The sequence below is a fragment of the Bombus flavifrons genome, chromosome 11 (genome assembly GCF_040668555.2).
Source record: "Bombus flavifrons isolate JBK064 chromosome 11, iyBomFlav1_principal, whole genome shotgun sequence".
Lineage (NCBI taxonomy): Eukaryota > Metazoa > Arthropoda > Insecta > Hymenoptera > Apidae > Bombus > Bombus flavifrons.
The window spans coordinates 4,970,157-4,997,706 of NC_138452.1; the positions used below are offsets into that span (position 1 = coordinate 4,970,157).

The 27,550-nt window shown below is 36.1% G+C and overlaps 1 protein-coding gene across 2 annotated transcripts; it reads left to right on the forward strand.

The window, feature by feature from the left end:
• Positions 1-6,125: 6,125 nt before the first annotated feature.
• LOC138185072 (high-affinity choline transporter 1) lies at positions 6,126-26,493 on the forward strand. Of its 2 annotated transcripts, XM_069123701.1 has the most exons (14): positions 6,126-6,542; positions 11,835-11,961; positions 13,906-14,130; positions 16,428-16,535; positions 19,054-19,282; positions 19,680-19,908; positions 20,289-20,523; positions 21,269-21,375; positions 21,701-21,804; positions 21,910-22,040; positions 22,418-22,695; positions 22,945-23,595; positions 24,477-24,673; positions 25,443-26,493. In XM_069123701.1, exons 3-14 carry the CDS (start codon positions 13,959-13,961, stop codon positions 25,717-25,719), a joined length of 2,718 nt encoding a protein of 905 aa, XP_068979802.1. In that variant the 5' UTR covers positions 6,126-6,542; positions 11,835-11,961; positions 13,906-13,958; the 3' UTR covers positions 25,720-26,493. The 2 variants fall into 2 exon arrangements, with proteins under 2 accessions (XP_068979802.1, XP_068979803.1); XM_069123702.1 differs by lacking the exon at positions 25,443-26,493 and having other exon boundaries at positions 6,128-6,542; positions 24,413-24,590.
• The last annotated feature ends 1,057 nt before the right edge of the window (positions 26,494-27,550 follow it).

The following is a 27,550-nucleotide window of genomic DNA, read 5'->3' on the forward strand; positions in this document are numbered from 1 at the left end:
ATGCTACTGAAATGTCATAGAAAATTGTATCTTTTCTAAGATAAAGGAGAACGATAACAAACTGTACAGGTATGAATGTTATGGATTAGTACGCAAGGAAATGGAATATTCTGTATGAAATTTACACGTCCTATTAAATCAAGCATTCAGTTGCCTGTTTCCAGATCTGCTTGACAAACATATCCCCGCAGACTTATCCCCAGTGTGGCTCTGCGTTTCTCCGTTCAGCGGCTAATAAACTGCATCACGATATTATCAACGTGCCCGATCCATAAATCACCCGGGCGTTGTTCAGTGTCCGAAAAATCGTTATCGCGTGAATTAACAGTGATTAACTAAGGTACGATTTCGTTATTTAAACATATCGTTTTCGTTCCGATTGTTTTAATAAATGAAAACTGTACACTGAAAGCTCAGTTTTCATTTAGAAACGATCTTACGTTTCACACGATATTGTAATAATAATGCCACGATAATATCTAATAATTTAATAATAATTCCTTAATAATAAATATCTGATAATGGGGAACAAGGAACATTATTCATTTTTACCATTTCAACAGCAAATCATCTTTATATTTTTTTGCCAGAAAAATTTCACTTCTATCTATCTGTAAAAATGCTATAACAATAGCGATATGATAATAATAATAACAATAGTCTACAGAGAAATTATTCAAAGCAATCTTTTCATCATTTGATCATTTCATCTTCCAAATTTGAACGACTATACAAATATAAATCGTTTGGATATGTCTAATTTAATCTAATCTCCCTACACAAAATATCACATCTAATCCAAACATCAACTGTTCTATCTCCGAACCAATTTCCATTTAACACCAACTAAAAAAAAAGGGGAAAAAGCTAGTAGTTCCAACTCTCTGGACGGAGCAATCAGCGCAATTATCAACAGAAGGTCGAACAGTAGTCTACAACCCTCCGAACACTTTTGCCTCCGCTTGACTGGATCGTAAAAAATAATTCAACTAACGACTTCCTTTGACGTAGATCACTCATGGATCGCATCGTTCAATGATATGTACGTTTATAGTAAGTCCTGGACTAGGCAACCCGTGGAGGACGATGACCAGGGTCATACTCGATGCCAGTGGAGCAGTTTCGGCGTCGACAGGCATTCGTGTGTTGCGACCAGGGGCGGAATGGAGCGAAAGAGGAAGAGGGGAGACACGATTCTGGCCGTGGAGCAAACGTAAGAGTCAGGAGTTTGCGCGAACAGATCAATACTGCCCCCGCACGTGGATTCGTCTCTTTCCTTACACGCCTTTCTCTCTCAGCCTGTCTAGCGTAAAAATCTCGCTGGCCTATCCTGTCCTCTTTCATCTCTGCTCGCTTTTCCACTTCCTTTTCCTCGCTATTGCTCCGGTTCCTCTAGCACCGTGCCTCTATTTCCCTATTTTTCCTTTTCAATCTTTTCTTCTTCCGTTTTGTTCCAGCCTCCATACAGTCTGAGGTACATTCACGCGTCTCTTTCTACCTCTTTAATCTCATTCCTCTAACTTTCACCCCGCACGATTTTCTTCGTCCTTCTCGTTCGTTCGCATTCTTTCTATTCTCCGTTTTATTGTCTGTCTGAGAAGGAATTCGTGGTGTTTATTAGGGATTATTTAGGGATCTGAAAAGATTTATGTATTTCTAGGATCTTCGAGATTTTTGAAATTGTGGTTAGAAAATTTAGTAATTATAAATTTTCTTGCGAGACAAATTTTCTCGTACTTTTATCTTAAGAATCTACACTGCGAATTTACAGTTTAAGGAAACTTGAAAAATTTGATCTATTTTATTATCTATTTATCATTTAAAACTATTTTATCTATTGCTCGGGTTTCTCTAGTACTGTGTCTATTTGTTTATTTTTCCTCTTCAATCTTTCTTCAATTTTGTTTTGTTCCACCCTCAATGAGGCCTGAGATATATACGCGCGTCTTTTGTTACGCTTTTAATCTTGTTTCTCTGACTCTCGTCCTGCACGATTTTCCTCTACTTTTCGTCCGTTTACTTCTCTTCGCTAACATGCTGCTTAATTTCTCTCTTCTCACTCGTAGCAAGTTCTCGCTCGAGTCTGGATTTCTTCGGCCTACCACCGGATCTTCTCATCACTACACCTTCTGAGTTAGAGTAATCGTGTACATGTTCCCCTTTTCAGGAACGCTGCTCTTCGTTGTTAAGTTTCTTTCTTTCCTCTCTCTTAGAATCCTTTCCTTATTTTTCGTCCCTTCTTCACGTGTTTATGAATCTTCCTTTTTGACTGGTTATATTATACCTGTGTTTCGACCATGTCTACACGATGACTAAAATCTTATATCTTTCGCATTTTATCCTTTCACTTCATTTAAACGTTTGTACGTAAAATAAATAGTAAGAAAAATATTTTGATTAAAAGTGTATGAAATGTTTTAATCATAAATATTGAAATCTCTCAGAGCTGCTTATCGCAATAGTCACGCGCAATGTTTTCATTTCCATACTGTGAATGAAACGTGAATAAAAGTGTCACCCCTTTGCTTTATAATTATTAAACGATCTTCAGCTCTGTCACACGTAATAAAGTGCAGAAAGGAGAATGAGCCCAGTTCATCGATTCTCATCTCGTTTCTATTCAATATAGAACTTCCTTCTTTTATCTTCCTTTATTCCCGTATCTGTTTATTCTGTTCTTCAGACTTCAGCCAGAAATTCGGTCCTACCCTTCCAACAAGTAAGTTCTACTTCTAGGCAGGATTATACAGCCGCTTTCATCTTACCGTGTGTTCATTGACGCACGTATAGTTAGTGCAAGATATACCAGTGAGGTTATAAATTAACGTGTTGACTGCTGATAACGCCCCGACATGACCTGATTGCTCCCAGAAACGGGTGGGGCCACGTTGGCATCGCGATCAAATTCTTTTCCAAAGCAATTTTTTTCAATGAATTCATATATAGATATTGTTTCGGATTTCTAATCAACTGCTTTGAATGTTGCTTCAAATGTACGAATACTTTCGTGAGTATTACAGTAAATTACTGACACTAAATCCTTGCCACTTTTATCTGAATTAATTGCTACGTTACTAATCCGATATTTCACAATGGAAGGTAGGACATTTCAACTAATAATGGCTGTATAACGCCTGGCCGATTTTACGAGCTCACTGTATCGCTTCTACCGACTATACACGCTTTCTTCCCGCAACGTACGACCCTTCTCTATTTGTATCGTAACCTCCCTCGACCTTCCTTTTATCTTCCTCCATGCTTTATCCCTTTTTTTCGCTACCCTCTTTGTGAGCCCCTAGCCTAGTGTCTCTGTTTCCGCGTACCTTCTCTTTCCTCCCCCATTTTCCTACTTTTATCCCTCGTTCTATCTCTTTTACTCTTTGCTAGTTTCCAACCCTCTCTTCTCATCTTTATTCCTCTTTGTTCATCGCGTTAGCTAGCCTCTATCCTCGCCTGGAGCTCTTCGACTATCGTTTCTAGTCGACGTTTCGTAGCCTCTTCCTGTTTCTGCATACACCGGTATATGCGATATTTCTGTCCTCGTTTTGAGGATCATATATATGTACGTTGTCTCTGTCACGCAGTTTCTCTCGTCCGTTCATTCAGCACACAACATGCTTCGTCGTTTTTAGATCCTCGTTTTCACCTTCGTCGCTTCTCGCTGTTTGAACGCAGTTTTCAGTACTGCCGCTGTTTCCCTTGATCTCTCCCTTTGTGTCGCGTTCCTCCGCGTTTGCTCTCCCATCCTCCTCTTGGTACCTATACGTGCACACGTGTATGGATATGTGCGCGTTTTTTGCGGCTGTAGGTATCTAATGTTTCATCCACTTCTCGGTTCTTCGTTCTTTCATCCGTTCTATGCTGTTCTGCTTTGGCTATACTTTTCTATCCCCTGCTTTATTTACTGGAAGTGTTCGTGGTAGGTATTAGAGATTATTTAGAAATCTTGTACAATTTATATGCGTTTTAAGGTTCTCGAGATTTTTTAAATCGCTGTTAAGGAATTTAATAATCATAAAACTTGTAGGAAAATTTCGTTTTTTACTTTTATCTTCAGAATTTATAGAGAAGGTAGAAATCGAAGGAACCTTTAAAATTTTTAAGGAACTTTTAAGAATTGATAATTTGCTAATTTTTATATCGAAAAGAGTATTCTTTTTAAACTGTTTCATCTGTATGGTATTACTACGTACTTTCTTGCAAGATTTTAGCAGCATAAAAATTACTAATTACTTAAAAAATTCTATTCTAATTTTATCGCTGTAATTAGTTTTCAATTAGCCTGAATTATCAACTTTGGAAGGAGTGTTGAATTTTCAATTTCTATTACTAAATTAGCCTGTATTATTTGAGGTAACATTGTTTCCTCAACTCGCGATACTTGCGCTGCCATTTCCATTTCAAGTTGCAACCTTTTTCTACCTGTACGTCGCGGTCGGTCCGTTTCCATCAGCATCACTGTCTATACTTTTCGTTTATTCTTCCTTTACCTAGCTGCCATTCTCTTTCGCGTTTCTCCCGGCCGTCTACCTCGTCATAGGTTTTCTGTCACTTTTCTATCTCCCGTGTCGCGTTCCTTTGCGTTTTGCCCCCGATATCTCTCTATTCCTGTCGTAACAGCAACTTTGTCACGTTTCCTCTTAATTCGCAATTCTTCTCGGCGCCCTTCTTCTCTTTCCTATTTTCACCCCTTTTTCCTCTTTCGCTACTGTAAACGATGCTTTATCATCTCCAATTTTCTATCTTGTATCTTCTCTATGGGCGCTGTTTTTTTTATACATCTTTTTCTTTTTATATCCCTTTTTTAACACACATTCTTTTTTAAATTCATTTTTTCTTCAGATCCTTGCTTCCAATTTTTACTGCTGATTCGCTGTAATAAATCGTCTAGTGTGTTTTCATCTTCTGTTACCACTTCGAACTTTTTTGGTTTTTCAGATCATTTTTTTCATTTCTTCCGTTTCTTTCCTCCAACTGTTTGCCCCTGCTTGTATTTGCTGGATTCTTTTTATCTCCTCCTTTCCGTTGAATGTTTACAAACAACTAAATCATATAGCTCGAAGCTTTCCATCATCGTTTTAGCAGGAAATTCTATTTTACAAGCTCTTACACTTTGTATCAACATCTTGCTTTGCATTTGAATTCCTTCTCGTGCTCCAGTCTTCCCCTCACTTCTCCGTGTTGTATCCCCCGGATCATAAGCTTATCTACCCTCAACCCACTTTCACCCCGTGGATTTCCTACATTTCCATTTCCTACCGTTTTCTCCTTTAGTTCACCTTTTTGCGTCTCTCTCGCGTTTATTGCCTTTCGATAACTTCCATGTTTGTTTTTTCAGTTTCGCTTCTCTTTTCAGATCTACTTCATTTTTATCTCCTCTTCGCGTTCTGCTCCATCATTCCCCTTCAACAGCCTGTTTCGCTTCCACGGATCATCCCTGCCCTTCGACAATTCCTATCTTCATCTCTCGTTCATTCCTCCTACGCCACTCAGAAGCTCCCATCTCTTTCCGTTTTTAATTTCATCCCTCTTCCTCCCTTAGAGAGTATCCGTGTTTCTTTCTTTCCGCCTCTCCTCCTCTCCAGTTTCAGTCATCTTTCTCCCCTCTACGATATCTATCTTTCTCTTTCTCCCTGTTCCATCTCGCTTCTTCCTCCCCTCCCCCCGGCAAACTTTATCTTCGTCTCTTTCCCTTGTTTCACCCTTCTATCCTCGTTTCACTCTCCCTGTACCCCTTTCAACATCCTCTTTTTCCCTCGCACCCCCACATACCTTTCAACATACCTTTCTCTTCCTCCCTTTCATATCACCCCTGTATTTCCCCTTTCGCTCCTCTTTTCATCCTTCGTAGTTAACATTTCTCTTTCTCTTTTCAGATCCTGCTTTCTACGGAGAATAGAAAGAGAGAGAGAGAGAGAGAGAGAGAGAATTACAAGCGAGAAAGACGGAGGCCAAATTAAACAGAGGAAGATGGACAAACAGAGAGGGAGCGAGGTAAATGTCATTCCCCTCCTTCGTAGACACCATCCCTCGCCCCCTTGCGTGGCAACAGCTTCCATCCTTCTCCCTCTCCGTCTGCGGCACGACTCCCTGGCAAGGTGGCGGTCCAGCGCGCACGGCCTATCAGCCGTACGGGATGCTGCGAGTCCGGAGTACTAGATTCAGTCGTACGCTTGGCTCCCTCCTGTCGCCGCCGTTGTGTTCGCGTACGCTCTTCTCGCGCACGATCCTCGTTAAAAGCGTCCGCGTGTCGCGACCACCAGCCAATCTTCCACCGACCCATCCGTCACGCGTCTTCACGTCTTCGTCCCTTCTCCACGTCTACCCCCGCGTCTCGCCTGTGTGCTTTCCACGCGTCTACGTTTTCTCTGTTCGTCGACCTCTTTCCGAACCGGTGACCTTTTTGGTCGCCGTTTCACGTAAACGAAAAAACGAGACACGACGTCGATCTCCGTCCAAGGAGATCCGATTCCTAGTATCCAGCTGGAAATCGAAGCGGAGTCAGCAGTATGGGGATTCTCACGTGAGAGGCGTGTTCCGGGGTAAGTCGCCATAACATCTTCCTCCTTTCGTTCGAGAAACCAGCCACGTTTCTCCTTCGCTCTGTTTCATTCGCGTTTGTTTTCCTGGGGAGAAAAATTGATTTTTCGTGTATCTTTTTCCTCTGTCGAAGCTGGGGAAATTCGAATTTGTTATTCGTTTAATGTATTTTGCTGTTTCTTAAGAATTGCCTGTGGGAAGAAAATGCACACTTCTTTCCTTGTGGTTTATCTCAGGAAAAGGAAACGTAATTTCTAAATCATTTTTTCTTTTATGTCTCTTGTCGAACGTTATTTATTTGTTGTATCTTCGGTTTCTTATAAGCTGCTTCAGGGAAGAAAAACGTAATCTTTGATCTATTCTTTCTTTCTCTTTTCAACAGAAAAATTGGTAGGCATGTCCTTTACCTACGTGTTTGGCTTTTTGAAAGAAGAAAGATCTAAAGATCTACAGGCTTTTAGGATAAGTTTTCTTTCTTTTCGTTTCTTGATTAAATGTTTCGTAGAAGAGTTTTGAGACTATTGGTTTTCGTAAAAGAGAAAATGCAAAAGTATATGTGATTCAAAAATTAAGTACGGTAGTAAACGTGTTTTGAATGGATCAGAATAGATAGATGTACAGGGTAACTCAGGAACAATTCTTTAAAAGTAAACAATAGCTATTTGACTTATTTGGACCTAAGAATGAAACCTAACTATTTATTAAGTATTGTTTAATCATCCTGTAAGCTTGGAGCAAAAATTCGTTGCTTTGATTGACTTTCCGTTTGACACTTCCATCGGTGTTGGTTGAACGGTTAAACAGTTTTCTTTGGGAAAACAAACAGCGCTGCAAATGAGGCGCTTCGTCCTTTGTCACGTCGCTTCACCGAGGAGTGCTATAATCGTCCTTTGTTATTGTCCTCCTCTGTCATATATGAAATGGCATTGTAATGAAAACATATCAGGACGCGGACAGTAGAATAGAATGCAAGCTGAGAGATTAATTCTACTTACTAAATTAGTAAACGGAAATTTTAATTAAAACGGAATTTTCTTATATTCAGTGTGGAATTTAAAATGTATAAGATATAAGTACGAGATAAATACTGGAGAAGAAAATTAGTACAAATCTTTTATAAACTTTCTTATGAATATATTACAGCTAGTGCGTAATGTATTTTAATGTCATCCGGTAATGTATTCTAATGCTTGCAAGAATTTAGATTCCTATAATAGTTAACTTAATCCGCAATTTATTTTAATTGAAGATTTTGTTTTTTCTGTTTGTTCTCAGATGCTCCGATGTAGATCTTTCTATGAACTAGTCTCGATTTAGTATATCGTAAACAAATTACAGTGTATCTTCTACTTTTTTTTCTTACCCTCAATGATCTTCCACAATCTTTCGAAGAACCATCGCTCAATTAAAATTCACAGTATTCGTCCAAAATTTATTTCAAAATATTATTTTGTTCTACTATTTTTATAACAAAATTTTCTCCTATAACGAATAATTGTACAAATTTATGTACCAAGTCACATTCTACGATGCGATACGATAAACAATTTCTACTCTTCTCTCCTCCCTGTTCTCTTCTTTATTCCTTCGATTGAAAGGTGGCTTCAATTGAGGATATCCTGCGGTGAAAATGTTAAAGCGATCGAGTCAGCCTATCGAGAAAATTTCTTCTTCGAATAGAAGAACAAACCGAGCAACTTCTTAAACTCGTTTCCCCCCTGAGTCTCTGAGCCATTTAACCCTTGGTTCTTGCGTTTTTTCCACCTCTTCCTCTTCTCTTTCTTCTACGTTTATTATTCTCTTTTTTATACATATTTATTTTCTTCGTCTTTTCCATATGCCTCCTCTCTTTTTTTTTAAATCTCTTCAGAAACGATTCGCGGTCTACAGAGTCTCTAAAATGTCCTTTCATCCATTTCAATTCACCCGACGTAGTTTTCTACAAATTTATAACGAGCCGCGCGCGCTATTTATTCTTGTCTCAGCCCGGCAACGTTCTGCTCGTTAATTTTTCTCTTCCCCCCCGTTCCATCTTCCTCTTTCTTACTCTCTTTTTTTACTTGTTTCATCCTTACCTCCCCCTCCTTTCGTTACACTTAATTAGTAAGCAATTTCAGTAACGAACCAGCCTTTGTGGGCCGCGGGACAATTACTCGCGTTCCGTTTCACGCGGTATCGCGCGCTTCATCGTGTGCTTCCCTTTTCCGCTTATTTCAATTTTTCTCTTATTCCTTCTTCCCTCTTGCAATTTTTCCATACTTTGAATATTTAGGTTATATATATATTTGGATTTATTTTTAACTGAAGTATTTATTTGAATTTTGATTAATATTCCCGTGTACTAATTTACTAAGTAAAATTAGTTCACAGGTTGTAGCCTATTCTTCTGTCCGAATCCTGATACATTCAAATGACTGTTTCATGGAAAGTTTTCCACTTATTTCGTCTTTTCCCTTATCTCCATCGTTTGCTTGGAATTTTTCGATACTTTGGTTATTTAGGTTTATAGTTCCAATTGCCGTTTTATCTTGAAATTGATCTTTGTTTTGTTCTGCTCCCCTTTCTTTTTATATATATAATTTTAGTGATCTACTTCAGATATTTCATTCTGATAAATAAATTTTGTAACATAGAAAATATCGATAATCCATATAACAGGAAATATGTTAATACCGCACTATTTTACCAGAATAATATCAAAAACGCTAGTTTATGTTACGAACGTAAAATTATTTAGAACAAAAATTAATGCAATCTAAATGATGAATGTATACCAAATAAATATTATCATCAAATATATTATCATCTTACTAAAATAGCATAATACAGAAAACTTAAAAAGGCATGAAAATGAAATAGGACAAAATTTTGAAAAAATACTGACAAAAAAAGTAATTCTGTTTATTTATTCTTTGTATTGCTTTCGTCTGGCTATGATGATGGATCGAAAAAAAATGTTTATGAACACTCGGTAGAAACCAATTGGTCGCAACCAACGCGTAAATTTATCGATTCTCGGTTAAGGTATTTACCCAGCTTAATGTGATGTTTCTGATTGGTCAGAACATATAAATACCAGATGTGCTCGTTTTAATTGGTTTCACCAACAAATACTATGGAAAGAGGTGGAAAAGTAAGAAAGATGACGCAAAAAGGAAAGAAACAAGAAACGAATCTTGATAACCCGCTTAATGAAACGACTGCTTAATGTTTCTTTCCTAATAGAAACGGCTATTAAGAACTTTAATTTTACGCCAATTAACCCATCGAGCACCAACTTGATTTTCCTCTAAATTTAATTCGATATTTATCCAAACCTTATACTTCACTAAAACTATGATAAATATTGAGTTAATTTATGTAATTTTGTTTCAATCATCGTTTGATACTGTATTTTATTTGTTTATTCATATTCAATATTCATTATTATTTAGTATTATTTATATTATTATTTATATTAATATTATTTAGTTAAATTTCTATATTTTTAGTAATCTTATATTTTATACATTTGAATAAGAATCCCATAGATAAAGTATAGATATAAGTAAGCAATTGTTTATCGATTATTAATTAGCAGTATATTTTCCTTTATTATCTATACAATTGTTTCTCATTTTCCTACCAATCTTCCTATTCTTCTTTTATGAAATCTTTATCGTAACGAGTTCTATTGTTACAAACTTATATCTCAAAATAACTAATTATATCGAGTTTCTGTTAAATCTACTTTTATCTATTATCAGGTGATTAAAAATATGCCTTATATATTCGATGAAATTTATAATTATAGAATATTTTAACGTTGCGAGTGAAAAAATTCGTTTGACGAACTTAAAATAGAAATTCACTGGTAATATCAGCGCGTTTCAAAATTTCAGACAGTAAAAGCTTTCGAACGCATAAGCAATTAAGAAATGTTCGTAATTATGAAAATTTCTTCAAATTTTGAAGCGAAACCGCTTTTTTACTAGTTTCCGAGTGAAAAGCGCGTATTTCTTCTTTCATGAGAAAAAGGCCGCGATGTCAGCAGTTTAACGAATTCGCCGCGAAACCATCGTGAAACCGTGAAGATGCGTTCTGAACGCTCTTAAGTCTCTTATTACGATTTCCGCGAGGAAAGTCGCTGAAAAGCCTCGGATACATGTTTTTACCCTGGAAACGGACGATGGAAGACATGAAACGAGACTTTGAAGGCGGATTTTTGTAATCAAACGAGTTTCATGTATAATGAAGGTATTTAACATAAAAAGGATTGTCATACATTTTTTTTATTGATTGTGTAAAGTTAAAGCAAAATATTTTCTTTAATTTTATTGTAATAATACGATAAAGAGAATAATATATGAAGATCTATTCTTATTACCATTTTATTGAGAAAATATGTATTAAAATACTTTAACTAATTTCATTTCGTTTCAGGACAAGAGTAAACGCTTGTCAGGACATTACATTTGAATAATATTGAATATAAGAATCCAGATATTATCCTAATAGGGTTTTAATTTACCTAGTATCATATTTAATCTTATAAAAGTAACACCCTCTCTTGCAATCTTTTCGTCGCTTTTTCCCCCCCTACCAAGCTGTTAACACGCACTTGACCTGTCAACACGGTAAATTCTCCACAAAATCAAACAGCAAAGTTAGACAGCAAACGTAAAGAAAAACACACGAAGCATAATAACCAGTGGAAAATTCTGATAATTACAGCAGAAACAGGCTAATGAGTGATGTAATACGCATATCGGGAAAAACACAATCAAAGAATATTAGTTTTAAAAAAATACAAAGAATTGCCTCTTTGAACATAATAGCACATCATTCTGTTGAACAAACTTTCCAGCAAGAATCAAACGTCGTGTTTTTTCAAGAATATAATATTATATTGTATGATAAAGCGAACATAGATAAGGATTTTTTTATCTAAATTGTTGCCTCAAAATTTTCGCGTCCTTTATAGTCACAATTACACAAAATACTGCTTGGTATAACGATACTAAACCTGCACCATTATTAAAATTTAAAATGCGTTAAACACGAAAATATTAAAGCGTGAAACAATAAAATACGAGATTAAGAAATGAAAGCAAAGCCAAATTAAATACTTGACACGGCGAGTGCAAAGAATTCTCGAATGCACTATTGTACGATCGGAAATCGTTGAAAGAACGGTCCGGGAACGAGGGAACAAAAACTCGAATCGCGTGTCACCCCTTCCGAACGGCGCGCTTTGCTGTTCCAATCGAGGCGTGCGATTCTTTTATTTTTTTTATTTTCATCTCTATTTTCAGGTGGTCCACGAGAGAAAAAAGGAATCCGAGGAAGGGACGAAAAAGCAAAAAAAATATAGAGGGGGCGACTCGCGGACGAATTAATAATGCCGCGCGAGAGGAGCGCGGAGGATCGGCTGAACTTTACGTGAGTAAAGCGGCGAGCCAGGTCATGACCCGACGACCCATCCATGTCCGATATCTAGGCCACACTTGAATTTTAATCCACGCTGCAATTGCCGCCGCGGTCGATTAGCTCTTCCACCGTTTGCCCGACGAGTTTACCGAGCTTTAACTTTTGCTTCGGACCTGCCTGCCTGCATGCCTGTCTGTCTGCCTAGCTGGCTGCTTAACGCTGAAAACGATAACTTGGTGTCCGAATTTTATTGGATAACTCGGCACGCGATCAATACGAGGAACGATGTTTGTTCAGGATGCCAAAGATTGGATGGAATGAAAATAGCAGAGGAATTTACAGTAGCTCATCAAAATAATTTTAAAACTTATGCTTTTCCTTGGAAGTTTTCCGGAATACACTACATTGACTCAACTTACCGTAGAAAATTTTGTCCATATATTGTGCGTGTTATATAAGAGATTTCGAAATTTCATTGGCACTGTAACGAGGCAATTATGCTGGTAAAATTTGAAAGGAATAAAAAATGTTTATAGAAGGTACAGGATGCATATATGCATATATATTTAGTAAAAATGTACAGTACAAACAGTTATCTTACATATAATAAGTGTTAAAGTGAATTCTATTGGTTATTGAAATTTATGTATTCTATAATGTATAATTGACTGTTGAAATGTTTTGTGATCAGTGCTAAGAAGCATTTGGTACAAAGAAGATAATATTTACGATTAAAAAATTCGGACACCAAAAATGATATTAATTTATTATTATATTACGTTATTTGGAAAATTCGTAGCAAAGATTTATAGAGATTTAAAGGCAATGTATTTTCATAGAATTAGACTTTGTAAATTTGATCGAATTTACCGAGATTTTATCGAAACAAGCATTGAGATTGGAATGAAGACAAATTTAATTGAGAATTATTCTATAATTTGTCGGCTTACAATCCTCGTATCCCAGTGGAAATTGTCTCATCAATCTTCACCAAGTTTCCCTGAAATAGATGTCAATGAGTATCTCGACAGCGTCGATTTGTTCATTTACAAATCACCAAGGGAGGTTGAGCCGTTTCTGTTCTACAAAGGATCGGGAATGGAAGAACAATTTAGAGTATTACGATTGTTCTGTCGATCGTCGATACTGATCACGAACACTAGAAAATTAGTGTCGAACAGATTCCAGTCTCGAATGCGTCTTTGTTGCGAACGGAAATAAGCCCAACATTGCTTTGACTTGCAATTAGTATACCTACGTTCTCGCCGCTCCTTTAATTAATTACTATTCCTGGTCAAAGTGTAGACCAAATGTAAACTCGGAAATGATAATTGCTTGGTGTTTAGAGTTTAGGAAATTCATTATCGAAAACTATAAACTTTATCTTTTTAAATATTAGATTATTACTTGCATTACGTAATTAAAATACGTAATTAAATACTTAGAATTGCTATGGTCAATTATGTACAACAGCATATTTCTCCTTTTTGTTTGATCCAGTCGGATGATTCAAAGCCACTTTCTCACTATACGAGTTTTTTCGTTACATTTATTATATTCGGGAAATTAAGAGCGAAGATTAAGAAATATCTGGCTGTAATTCTTTAACTCCTCGAACCTTCCCTTAAAATTTGTTTATTATTTTCAACAATGAATTCCTTCAAGCAGGAAACCTGTTTTATTAAGGAGTCTTTAGTATTTTATCTTAATGAACATTTCATTATCTGATAGTCATTCATAATAAAAACATTATGATCTTACCGAACAATCTGATGTAAAACTAAATAGTAGAAAAATAATATTTTCACTAAACAAATCTTAATTAATTAATATTATTAATATTATTCCTAGTAAAGAAATCGACCTTGAATATCCAAAATCGTTCACGTTACCAATAGTTTTTAATAAAACTTGAAAGAAAGTTAAGGAAAATATTTTAATTTCGTGATAATTCAGTCACAGGGGATCGCACAATAATCCCGGAAGAAGACAGAAGTGAAGCTGCAACGATGGGGGTATACGTGATAGGTTTGATCGGCGTGATCGTGTTTTATGTGTTGGTGTTGGGTGTTGGTATTTGGGCAGGCACTGTGAAGAAGAAAAAGTCACGCCATGGCCAAGACGTAATGATATTGGCGGATCGTGGTTTAGGCCCGATCCTCGGTATCTTCACTTTGATCGGTGAGTTTTAAGAACTGTTTAAACATTTTTTTAAATATAAATCCATGATGAAATAGATTTTCATTAAATTAATTTGATAAGAATGTTTCTTTTTAAAAGAACTATTACATATATATAGAAGCTATTACAAATGTCGTAAAGTAATTTGTATAATTCAGCCATTTCCATCAAAAATTCAATTAAAATTTGGTTGGTTTACCTCCATAATTTGGATTATCGAAATCTATTATTATTAATTTGTTCCGCGGAATTCAATCCGACGTGAAAATTTCTAGTTGAGATCATTAAACTCTGCTTCCATACTCTACCTATTCCCATTGAAACTTTAAGTATCTTAACCGTAGATCTATCTGATCAGGATTATATGGAATAATATAATCTACCATTCAAAATCTGAAGTACAAAATCACTCCATTTCTCGCGTATCTTAAACAAAGTTTAGAAAACTTAAACATTATTGAAACTCGCAATGAAGTTTCATCTTTATCCAACTTAATTTCCAAAATAATATAAACAGAATGATATCAAACCATTCTATGTCTATATAACATACATTATGCATACAGTGGCTCACGAAAATATTTAAACAATTAATCATGAAAATAAATATATATAATAATATAATATATGATTATTATATTATATACATGTTATACTATATACATTGTATATGGCAATAACACGAATTTCTTTTGCGGGTTGCTAAACGTATTGAACCAAAGATCATACAATTAATCGCGAAATATGAACAATCACAGTCTCAAGGATCGCTTTCACTTCCGGAAGGAATCGTCCATCCTTACTTACCTTCTATCATTTGAACGCGTACACGCGATGTTTTATCGAGCAGTGTAGAACATCGGGAAATCCCGGCTTTTGTCATCGCGTCAATCGCATTTCTCGTTTATTCCTACTTCCCTTTTTTGTTCCTCCAGTTTATTTTCTCTTGTTCACGCGTTTTTATTCCATTCTCTGTACATGTACTTCCCATCACCGTCTCTACAAGCGCCCCCCATTTCTCGTTAAGTTACCCCCACCTGTATTATCAGATTGCCTTGAATCCGTTCTAACGTTACGAGAACCCGCGTTTCATTTATACATACATATTCAACCATACTCTATATCCGCGGTAGAAATCATTTTTGCATCCCTCCATTAGCTTAATGAACGCTATGCGGGAAAATATGCCACGGAAAATGCTCCGCTCGGCTATAACTGTCCGTATTATGTTCTTTCTCTTCGCGCTGCCAACCCCCTCCCTCTCTTGACTCAACGAGAGAATGGTAAGAGCAACGGTGGAGGGGATTTGCACGCATTTCTGCGGTCGGTCGTTCCGATTGTTCTAGCGACGTTCGGTCAGCTACACTAGGATTTGGGTCGGGCAAAATTCATTTTACACCGGGAATAGCTTTATGTATGTTTTATGGTTGAATTGATAAAGATTGAGTTGTTTGATACCCGGTAGAATGGTTTCGATTCTATAGGAATTGAAATTTACACGTCGAAATTTCAAATTTAATTCAATTACTAAATTAAAGCAAATATCAAGTTCGTTGTCCTAGACGTTGTGAATTAGTGGATATATTTTTGTTCGCGCATTATGAAATACCTTGTAGCTGTTCGGATGCAGTAAATAAAAAATTAACTACCTTTTGCTTATGGAAATTTTAAATGTACACATTGTGATTTATAAATTTAATTCAATCAGCAAATTAAATTAAATATCCTGTTTATTGTACTATCTCTTGTGAACCAATAGATACATCTTAGTTTGCGAATTATGAAATAACCTGCATTTCTTCACATGCAATAAATATTGATAAATGAGGGAGTTAACTACCTTCTCCCTTAATGTTATATTAAAACAATTCTTATGTAATAATTACGTAACACAGAATAAGATTAGTTTGACCTGATTGAGAAAATAGCCACAATATCGAGCTTTCGATCCCGACAAACGAATATTTACATAAATAACGCAGATAATAATAAACACATACCATATACTTACACAAATCCTTATACAGTATATAGCCATTTTCACTGAAGAAACAATGTTCAAACTGTATATGTACATATATTCCAACATCCACTCGTAACCTTCACTAATTTCATCAATAGCAAAAGAAATGTCACTTCCGCCTAGTATAATACAAGGAAGCCTCTAGTGATCTATTTGCCGAGCTTTCACAGATCACCGGACTCACCCCCTAACATTTTCCCTCGAAAGAGCGATTTCCCGCTTAATCGAAGCCAACTAATCGAGAGAAACCGCGTTCTTTGCTTTTTTTCCACAGCCACGTGGGTTGGCGGCGCCTACGTGAACGGGACCGCTGAATTGATGTTTACCAGAGGATTGGCCTGGTGTCAAGTGCCCTTCGGTTACAGCCTCAGTCTACTGTTCGGTACGCCAATCTCCGGACATTTTCTGCCGGTGATACGCACGCATGTTGTACACTGACTAAGAGCTCTTTCACACAACGATACATGTATGATGGATACGGATAGTACATTATCGTCTACGGAAGTTCTCGTCAGATACGATATTGTGATACCGATCATCGGTATCTTTAGTCGATTAACCGCCTTTTTTTTTTAGAACTTTCGAGCTGTAGATGAATCTTTTCGTATGGTGATAAATTTAGAAACTGCAGTATCGTTCAATTTGCTCCATTCTCTCTCGTGTCAATTTGCTAGATTCCTTCCGTTTCCTAACTAAGAAATAAACGATCGTCACTCAGATATCCTAATAGTATCTCATTCAGGATACACGAATCGCCAAGTGAAAGAGTTCTAACTAAATGTAACTAGTGATGAGACTGACATGGTACATGAGTCTTCCACAAGTCAAACTGATCAATTCTACTCTTTTTGTTTATTCCACAACTTTATTACCTAGATATATTATTAGATCCATGGTTAGCTTTCTCGCTTCTTTGAAAGTTCTTCTTAACTTTTTTGAAAGGAATTAATTGATAACATATTGGACTTCAAAATTTCTTTTTTATAAAAGACAGAAAATGTACACTTATTGCATTTTCCTTCTATAATCTTCATACGATGTCTATAGGATTGAAATTTATAAACTAGTATCGATAGGTACCGACGCAGTATCAGTCCCAACACTAGGTGTAACCTTAACCATTTAACTGCCACGCATCGAAGGGAGCATCATAATAAAGGGGGTGGAAGTAGATCGATGGGAAGGTGATGAAATTGTCAAGGTCGAGGCACTTGATATATTTATCGCTCCTTCTCTCCTTCAATTTACTCTAAGTTCTTCCTTTTATTTTATTTTTTATTTTTTATTTATTTTTATATCTTTTTTCGAACAATTCCGGCTGAGAATGACTACTGTTCCGTGAAGGTTATATTGTATTCAATGTGAGGGAGTCATTATTGTCGATTCGGTTGAACGTTTGAGGTGTGCTTTAAGAGGGTAGTGTTGATGAGTATGGTAGAAGGGGTGAATATAGTTTTAATGAGTATAGTTTCATGATTTGAAGCAAGATCTTTTTAGTTTGGGGTAGATTGTATTTTTAACGATTATTAAGTATTAGTAGAACTTTTTTGATATACAGTGGCTTACGAAAGTATTTGGACACTGACCATTAGAAAACTTTTATATCGACCTTTATAATCGAATCTCATTACACTGTTTATGGAATTTCAAAATGTTTCATACAATACACATAATATATTCAAAGACGGATTGATAATATTCCCTTAAAGCTATTACAGCAAACTTCGAGTTACAAATTCCTTATTTGCTAGGAAATATTTGAAATTATTTGAAATAATTCGTTGAACATAATTTGAACAAGTATGATCAAAAAATTTATCAAAGCGGAAAAATAATAGAAAGATCGTGAATAAGAATTATCAAAAATATTTTAATATCAGATATTAAAATATACGTGTAATTAGACAGAAATTTTTCATTCACGGAAATGCGTATAGGAAATTCTCTAGCAAATATTTTTTCGATGACCCTGACGAGCAATCGCAAGTCCAATCAGACCGGCTCACATAAGCCCAATTTATTTGCACGTCGACGGATGCGCTAGCCACTTTATCACCAATTTTTTGCTGGTACTCCAGAGTAATGGATATCCCTTTTTGCTAACGATGTTTTCCCACACCCTGCTACTCATCCCATGACCACAGATCCCGAATTTGATTGAACTTCAATTAATCGAAGCTATACATTCGCAACGAGGTTTGCGTTTCACTTAACCGATGCCTCTGCTACCTAATTAAAAGTGCGAATCCATTAAACCCATCTTTTAGCCATTCACTTTTATCTCTTTCACAAAAAACTAATTTTAATCAGTTCTATCAGTGTTCTGATTAAAATTTAATTTTAATCAGTTCTATATAAAAATATTTGCACACGATAGTATTTATTATAGTATTTATATAGTAATTAATTAGGTTCAAGTGTATTAAATTTCGTATCATTTAGCATGTACTTTATATGATTACAAAGTTTTGATACCATGAAAATAAGAATATGTGTAAATACTTCTTGTAGCCACTGTTCTTTAATTTAATATCGTGCTACACTTCATTCGAAGTTTGTGATTTTTTAGACATCTTCAATCCTCGGACAAATGGTTCAATTTGATTTTAAAATTTTCAACGATTTGAGAGTTTTTTGATTAGGTATTTTGGTCCTGAATATTTCAAAAATATGAGTTTTTTTTATTGGTTGTCCGGATTTTGAAGTTTTCCTCAATTTTAGAGCATTTTGATTGAATATCTTGATTTTGGAATTTGAAAGTTTCTCGATTGGAGAGATTGCTTTTGGAGTTTCCAACAATTTGAGGAAATTTTAATCGGACCTTTCAATTTTGAAACCAAGGCAGTTAAAGGGTTAATCTCAGAATCGAGGATTGTTAACATGACGAAGAAATGTGACAGGTGCGGTGTTATTTGTACGACCAATGAGGAAAGCGGAGCATGTGACTATGCTGGATCCTTTTCAAGAGAGATATGGCGCCGGGGTCGGAGGACTGTTGTTCCTTCCTGCTCTGTGTGGTGATTTGTTCTGGTGTGCTGCGGTGCTGAGAGCATTGGGAAGCTCGTTGGCTGTAGTGGCTGGCGTGGATCCGGAGATCAGCATTGTCGCCTCTGCGCTCTTGGCAGCCGTGTGAGTAAAAAAGAAGTAAATATAGTAAATTCAAAATATCTCATCCAGAAAAGAAATATTATGGGAAGTCATTAAGCCACCACCTTTTGAATATAATATCGCCATTGAAAGTCGTTTCATTTTTGGATATCACTTCTTGTAATCACAACTTGTTAATAAAATAATATAATTACATAAAATTCTTTACATGATTTATAGATTAACAAATATCCCCTTTTTTATTATTTTTATATTTTACTTGAATAATAATTGGAATACATCTTGCCAAAAATAAATAAATATCCCGATACTTTTAAGCGATAATAAGCATTCGTTGCCCCGTTTGAAGTAGCATAGTCTGAGAAGTCGAGTTCGATGAAATTCGAAGGTAAACATATCGATGTCATGCGAATTACAGGTATACCGTATTCGGCGGACTGTATTCCGTCGCATGCACCGATGTATTGCAGTTAGCGTGCATTGTAATCGGCTTGGGAGTGTCTGCTCCATTTTCCGCTCTTCACCCTGCTGTTTCTTTCGAGAAGAACCTAGCACCGCACGAATGGCTGGGGGAAATTAAGAACGAGGACCTGGGCGAGTGGGTAGATTGTATGCTGTTGTTGGTATTTGGCGGTATACCTTGGCAGGTATTGAATATTCATCGATAATTCTAATATCGTATACCGTGGTACTCAATATGCAAAGCACTTCCGGCTTTAATGAAATCTTTTGAAAGAAAAGCTTCACGTATACCAAGCATGTAAATTTAAAATTGTTTATGATCGGAAGAAAAAGAATCAATAGTAAAAATATGTTTAGAAGTATCTAGAAAATTTTAATCATTGATCTAGTTACATATATGAAAGTTTACGATGTTTAAAAGACATCCCTTACAGCATTAGAGAAAGATTATTAGTACTATTATATTATTGTGCAAGTCGTATTTATTTATTCAATCATTCTAACTTCTGAATCGATCTATCGATTTAATGATCGTACCAACCAATTTTAATGAACATTTATTTAGGGCTATTTCCAAAGGATCCTAAGTATGCGAAGCACATCAATGGCAACGGCTCTATCGATAGCATCAATGTTTGGCTGCATGATCCTCGCGTTTCCATCAGCTTTAATTGGTGTGGTGGCACGAGCCACTGATTGGTCATCCGTAGAAGGATTTAACAAGAGTATAATAGCACATGATGGGAATGTGTTACCGATTGTTCTTCGATACCTAACGCCGCAGTGGGTCTCCTTTGTCGGTGAGTTGTATCACTGTGGCGACCTAATATCTCGTATAACTTCGCTTCAATAACGAGAATTAGAGACTGCTATCAAGTGTTATAGGCATCGATATATTTTCGTGAGCTATTGTACGCTTTCTGTTCATTCCATTAAAAAGAAGTTGAAAGTATTAATTGTAAGAACAATAGTGAAGTAAGAAAAGAATAGTGATCTGATAAACAACAATCAAGTCTAAAGCTTTATTTGCGCATCGCGTTATTTCTTTGTTCTTGCCTACTTTCTGTCGAAAATAAAAAATGATCAATATTGTGAGATACGCGTAAAATGGAAAAGGTCCTTTTCCTGAGTAATATAGTCATTTAATAACTAACAAGCATTTTTTCATAATTTTTCTGTAGAACTCGTGAAGAAAGCGTTTCTGTGCCTACAACCATTTGACCCTCTTTTACCCTCAAGATAAGCACACTCCCCGTTCCAGGCACACCCTGTACATTAGTCGCTTAAGAAACCGCGAAACAGGTCGAGTGTCTGTAAAGAACAAAATTGAAGAACTGTACAGAAGCGCTCGAAGACTCTGCAAATTCTTATCATCTGACTACAACGTTAAATCTTATCTACCCCAGGCTAGAAAATTGAATTCTAGCAAAAAGAAAGAGAATGTTACTGTTTTAATTCTATTTTATGGTAGAAAAATTACAAAATCTATTAAACTAAATCTTTTATAACGTATCAAATAACACATTATTCACGATTGATTTCCAGGTTTGGGCGCCATTTCTGCAGCAGTTATGTCGTCAGCAGATTCAAGTATATTAGCCAGCAGTTCCATGTTCTCCAGGAACGTCTACAGACTCACATTAAGGCCAAAGGTAGATATCAACAAATCTCTGTTGGCGAATTTCATAATTCTACAATTTTTATGAATCTTTTTTTATTCAATCATTTTCATGATTCTTTAAAATATTTCTTTGTTTTGTAAAAAGCGAACATTGAGCTGTTTTTTATATCTCTTTTACATTTATAGCATTTTTTAGAAAAAGAATCAAAGAAGGAAAAATCTAACAGATTTCAACTTTTTAACTTTACAAAATGTGAAGATTTAAATGCTTCTTGTGTTTCTACTGGAAGAATCGAAGAAGAAAAAGAAGAGATAGAAGAAGAAGAAAATTTCTAATTATTTTTATTCCATTACAGGCAACCGAGAGGGAACTGAATTGGATACTCCGGATATCTGTTGTCATGATCACAGTACTGTCGACTTTAATAGCGCTCACGGTGGACAGCGTTTATTATCTATCGTGAGTAGTAACAGAAACGCTCGAATTAATTGCTTTGTTGACTCGCTCACCGTCGACAACTAAGCAGACCAACTAATTAATTCTGTTGCCTCCTCTGTTTTAAAGGTACTTGAGCTCTGATCTTGTTTATGTGGTGCTCTTCCCGCAATTATTAACCGTTATCCATTGGCCCTCTCTGGTCGACACTTATGGATGTCTCGCGGGTTACTTCGTGGCCGTTGTTTTACGTCTTTGTGGTAACAATCATAAAAATTTAATCATAAAGGATATTTATTATTTAAAAAAACACAAAACACAGGAGAAAAGACATGATAAATCTGGCATGTTAATTTGCCACTCCGTGACTAGACAGAAACATTTTAGTAGTATAAAATAAAAATGAAAAGAATCTATTGGGTTTAGTCAAAGGTTTATGTTTGATTGCTAAGACAATAGATCACAGAATAATCATAAAACAATTCTTATAAACGTACATTACAAATTTGATGGGAAGAATGTTTCTCTAAAGAAACAACATTGTAAATTATAAAATAAAGTAAAGTATATTATTAGCCCATAAAGTATTTTTTTATCTTAATATTCATTTTGAAAAGATTTTATAATTATGTTTCAGGCGGAGAAAGAGGATTGGGCGTGCCAGCTCTCATCGAATACCCTTTCTACGACACGGAAACACAATCACAAAAATTCCCATTTCGCACCGGTGCCATGATCGTGGCTCTATTTACCCAGCTCATCACCAGTTTCTTTACAAGAAATCTTCTTGGTAAAGGTTACTTTCCCCGATGTTGCGATGTTCTGAGTGTATATTCGCCTGGGAAATCGAAAGACCAATCTGGAGTTGTACAAAGCAGCTCTGGTGCCGCTCTAATGGATACTTCCTCTGTCAATGTGAGTCTTTCAAATCCTCAGTATCATTACAACGATATTTTACATATACATTTTAGGCACGAAAATGCAACAGTTACTAAATGTCTAACAATTAACTTGAAAAATAAACCCCAAACGACATTTTTGTACATGCACGTTTCTTATCGTTTTAATATCTAGAATCGACCCTATAAATATATCTCACATATTTTGTGATATCCTATATGTCTTAAAAGAATACAAATTACTCTAAAACCTTCGTCTGACCAGAAATCCACCTCTGGAATGGACTCGTGCGATGGGATCGGTCCCGGCAGCTACGACGACGACCGCACTACTTCCAATTCAGTGGAAGACATGACTGATCGGGGAGACAGCGGGACCATAGCCGCCGATTCTTACGAAAAAGACACTATCAAGGTCAACAGCGTCGGATCAGCCGTTCAAAAAGCGAACCAAAGCCTCCAACATCTTCAAACCTTAAGAAACACTATCCATACGAGCTCGATCAGCGGTAGACATACTCCAACCCCCAATCAGTACGCCCCTATACAGAGCAACGAAGTGTCCAGAGGCCAAATATTAGGTGTACGAAACCTAAGGGGTTCCATGGGTCAAATGCTCTTACCAACTGATCGACCAACTATACCTCCAAATAACAATGCAAGCATAATGAACGTGCCAACGAATCCCACTGTAGCTACCCCTATGACTCCGGGACCTCATTACACCAAACCTAACGATGGATCTTTGTTAAACGATAAAGCGAGAGAAAACGAGAGAATCAGTATCGTGGACAGAGGAAACACGGAATTCAGTGTCCCAGATAATATGTTGACTACCATCAACGTTAAGAAGAACGTGAAGGGTGTGAAGCTGGTTGGTATGGAGGGTGGCACCTTGAGGAGACCATCGTTACAGGTGAGCGAGCTCGGCGTCACCTCCTTGTGAATTTAATAATTTCTTTTTTTTTCATCATAGTAGAACCTCGTTTTATTCGCACTTTGTTTATACGAAAAGGTTAATGTTCAGTTTCAGGTATATGAACTTACACTTGAGTCGTCTTGCATAATGATGTACTAGATAATAATATTAGTGAATTGGTAAGTTTAACAAGTTTAAGGTCGTAAACTTCCTTTTTATAATTTTAGAGTTTTATGACAAATAGGATGACTAGTTGGCTTGTAATTTGTAAAATTTGTACACATATAAAGCTTCATTTGATTTGTTCCAAACTTGTCGTTATTATGCAAGGGAATCGGTGCTGACAATTTGTTGTTTGTAAAATATTAATAATAGTAGTCTAATTGAAGGATTTGCAGTAATATTGGTTGACTATGAATTCATAGCACGATTGAAAAAGTAATTTGGTTTTGATTAATTTTGAGTTAATTTTGTTAATTTGGAACATTAGCTACTATTATCTAAGCTAATAAGAAGAGATGAAGATAATAGCTAGCGAACTTCCACTCGAAACTTTTCAGTTACCTAAATTATCTTATTCCTCGACCTGTACGAATAGACGAGATTCTACTATATTTAAATCCTTGGTTTTGTGTCTATAACAGAGCTATATTGATTTTGTGTTGTTGTTTAATTAAACGTTTCATTAAAATGAAATTTATTTTAAGTAGTTTACCTGTAGCTGTTCCCGTCCCTATCCGCTGGATGCCAGAGAAGAACGATTTCTGAGTTTTGCGAAACCCTTCCTGACTTTTCTGCGGTTTTTATTTGGTAGCGTTTGAATTTGGTAGATTACGCTAAATAATGGGAGGGTAAGGTTTGACGTGAGGTGTCTTTAGGGCACTTTTTCACCGACACCGTCGGTGGAGCTTGTCCACATCTTGGATAGGAGACAGAGCAGTAGTTCGTACGGACCTGGATCACTTTCTCCCGTTCCTATGGGAGTAGAGGCGTGCAAAACCCATGGGACAGCGTTAGAGGGACAGGGTGGAAATGAACATTGCAGGATCAAAAGGGGCATCGTCAGGCATCATAGGTATCTATAATTGACAAATTATTATATTCATCGATATTTCATTAATGCTCATTAATAGCGAACAGCTTTGATTTATTTTATTTGTCAATATTCTATAATATCTTTAATATCTATAATATCATTTTCTAGTAGCGAATAGTTTATTGTTATATAGAGAATTGGTTGGTGCGCATTATTTGATGCTTATGTGAATAAGTTTTCACAGCTTTGGAAAGTTCGTTCATTTATTTGATCCAAATTCTTTTCTATATAAAATTTTAATTTCCATAAAAAATTTAATAAAAACGTGGTTTTGCAATGCTGGTATTAAATGATGCAATTATAAGCATTTATATTTTTTTATACTATCTATCTTATGTTTGTTCACTGCTGCTAACATTGGTATTTTTATATTTCTCAAAATATACAGTGACTGCAAAACGTATTTGCACATACTCTTATTTTCCAGTGAAGCAGTTTTTTTATCAGGTTCTACATTTAATTTTTATAGTAAATGATAACAAATTTAATATACTTAGACTAAATTAGTTACTACCTAAGCACTACATTAAATACAATGATCTGCAAATACTTTCTGTAGCCAGTGTAATACAAAAAGGCAAACAAATTCATTATATAATCTTACAGAAGATAAAAATTTATTTGCAATATCTATTACAAAACTATATGAAACTTCGCGTAGCATCTCATAAAGAACGAATGAAAATTTTCACATGATTCCTCGATCTTTGAACATCCTCTCCGATCGTACGTTCAAACGTTTGCGCAGCTTCAATGACACTGGAGACCGAGCATTGACGACGTTGGCCAGACAGCCAACGTATCCATCGATGCCATTGCGTCCTGAAGACTGTCGCATGACTCTGGCGAAGAAAGATAGAAGGACGTCGACAATCGCGCGACACGGTTCCGTGACGACTGAAAAGGAGCTGAGCGGTTGCACGACCGGACTCGTCGTTTGTAGTCCTACTTACAACATGTACAGCTCGGCTGTGAAGAACTCCAACTACTTCGTGACTGACGACGAAGCGGTCAGCAGGTTTTAAATTTGAAGAAAGACGTATATTCGAAGGAAGCGATATAACGAGCTTGTAAAGTAAAAACGTGAAATAGGATCACCACGCCCAAACTGGCTAAGAATCATGATGCTATAACTTAGTCCACTGTTATTTTTCATAAGCTAGTGTTCTACGTTTATTATTGTAAGGAAATGATTATGTTTTTTCAAGTCATGAAAAAATACCATGTGACAAAGAGTAAAGTTAGAACCTGACTTAAAGGTATAATAAGAACTGGAATACGTAACTAAATTCAAATTCTCAAAACTTACGCCGCTATGATTTTCACCTCGCTAATTGATCTAGCCGCAGCTAGGGTCGTACACTAATTTTTATCATTGGTAGCAATTCAGTAATGAATCAAAAAATTGGTGCTTTTAAGATATAATTTTGAAATGATTTACCGACTTTGTTATATCGCTTCTTTTAGGTATACAATAAGAACCACGAGCCAAAACGAGAGGACAATCGAATTTCGCCTGATCAAGTCACAAGGCCGATCGCGTCTTTTTACGATCCTATCTTTTTTTTCTCTCGAACCATTGTACAACTACCACTGCCCGACTTTTATGACTTTTTTTAGGAAATACCCGTTTTTTATGGAAAGAGTAAGGAGATGCTTTCCTTAGCACGTAGATAGATCTCTGGTCCCATTCATTCGCTTCATCGAACAGATCGTCCAATTTTGATATAACGTCGTTTGTGGTAATAAAGAAATTAGTCGTGGTGAAAAATGCTGTTTGCGAAGATTATGTCTTGCAATAATTTGCAATGACTTTCAAGACTTTATAGTAAGTTTCGAAAGAGTTGCAAGAAATATTTGAAACTTTAAACTATATATTTTTCGCTGACAGTATTTTTAACATATTAAAATTAAAATTATTTAACATATAAAAATCACATCGCTTCAATTGTTTGACGACGGACAAAACAAGATTGTAGTCGAGACCGCAGACGATTCGTCCACTAAAATTGACTAAAAACGTCAAGTTAGCGGTAAGATTTCAGCCAGCGATCGATCAGAAATTCGTAGACCTTAGATAAAAGCGAAATGCGTTTCAAACGACGCTGCCCCTCTTGTAAAATAATTTAGTTAATTCACGTCGGCATTGCACTTCACGAACTTCGTGAACGAACATTTCAATTCATCACAAACGCGTTTCAAAAGATGACTATGATCTTGCCTTTCGTCATTGCTGTACTTAATCTATCACTCAGGAATATAGCTTACCTTTTATCGTTGATTTTATCAGATTTATCAGACGAACGTGAAAACAACCATACTCTTCGATTTTATATTTACACTATAGGGAACATCCCATAAAACTTGTAACCTTTATATCTCATCCTTACTCACCAGGGATCTCCTCTCACCTTTTCACGGATCTCTCTACGTACGACTGATAAATAAGAAAACACGAAGACTTCTAATCGCACAGTGCATTTCTGACGTGTATCATTTGTTTCTGTAATCCAATGAAAGACTAAAACTGTATCTTTCCGTCGAGCTATTTATATACCTTTTTGAAATTCGAAAACGCCTTATGTGATTCACAACACTCTCCCTACTTGGAGTCAAAGTATCTAAACGAATTTGATCCGAAACGAATTTTCGACGGTTTCGAGTATTTTTGGTATACGAGCGATAATTTAAAATAATTACTGAATGTTGAAATACAACATGCATTAGTGTCAGATGGAGAAAAAGTTCAAAAAGATTATTCTCGAAAAAATACAGTTCTAGTCACCCAGGTGTTTACTAGTCGTTAAAAATCCCCTTTTCAGACTGATTCAACCAAAGGAACCAAGTAACCTGTTT

What these genes read in the sequence shown, in the direction of transcription:
- LOC138185072 (XM_069123701.1), top strand. Translation starts at nt 13,959, where the DNA reads ATGGGGGTATACGTGATAGGTTTGATCGGCGTGATCGTGTTTTATGTG. An exon ending in GCAGTGGGTCTCCTTTGTCG is followed by an intron (nt 20,524 to 21,268) that starts GTGAGTTGTATC and finishes ATTGATTTCCAG; the next exon opens with GTTTGGGCGCCATTTCTGCA. An exon ending in GACAGCGTTTATTATCTATC is followed by an intron (nt 21,805 to 21,909) that starts GTGAGTAGTAAC and finishes TCTGTTTTAAAG; the next exon opens with GTACTTGAGCTCTGATCTTG.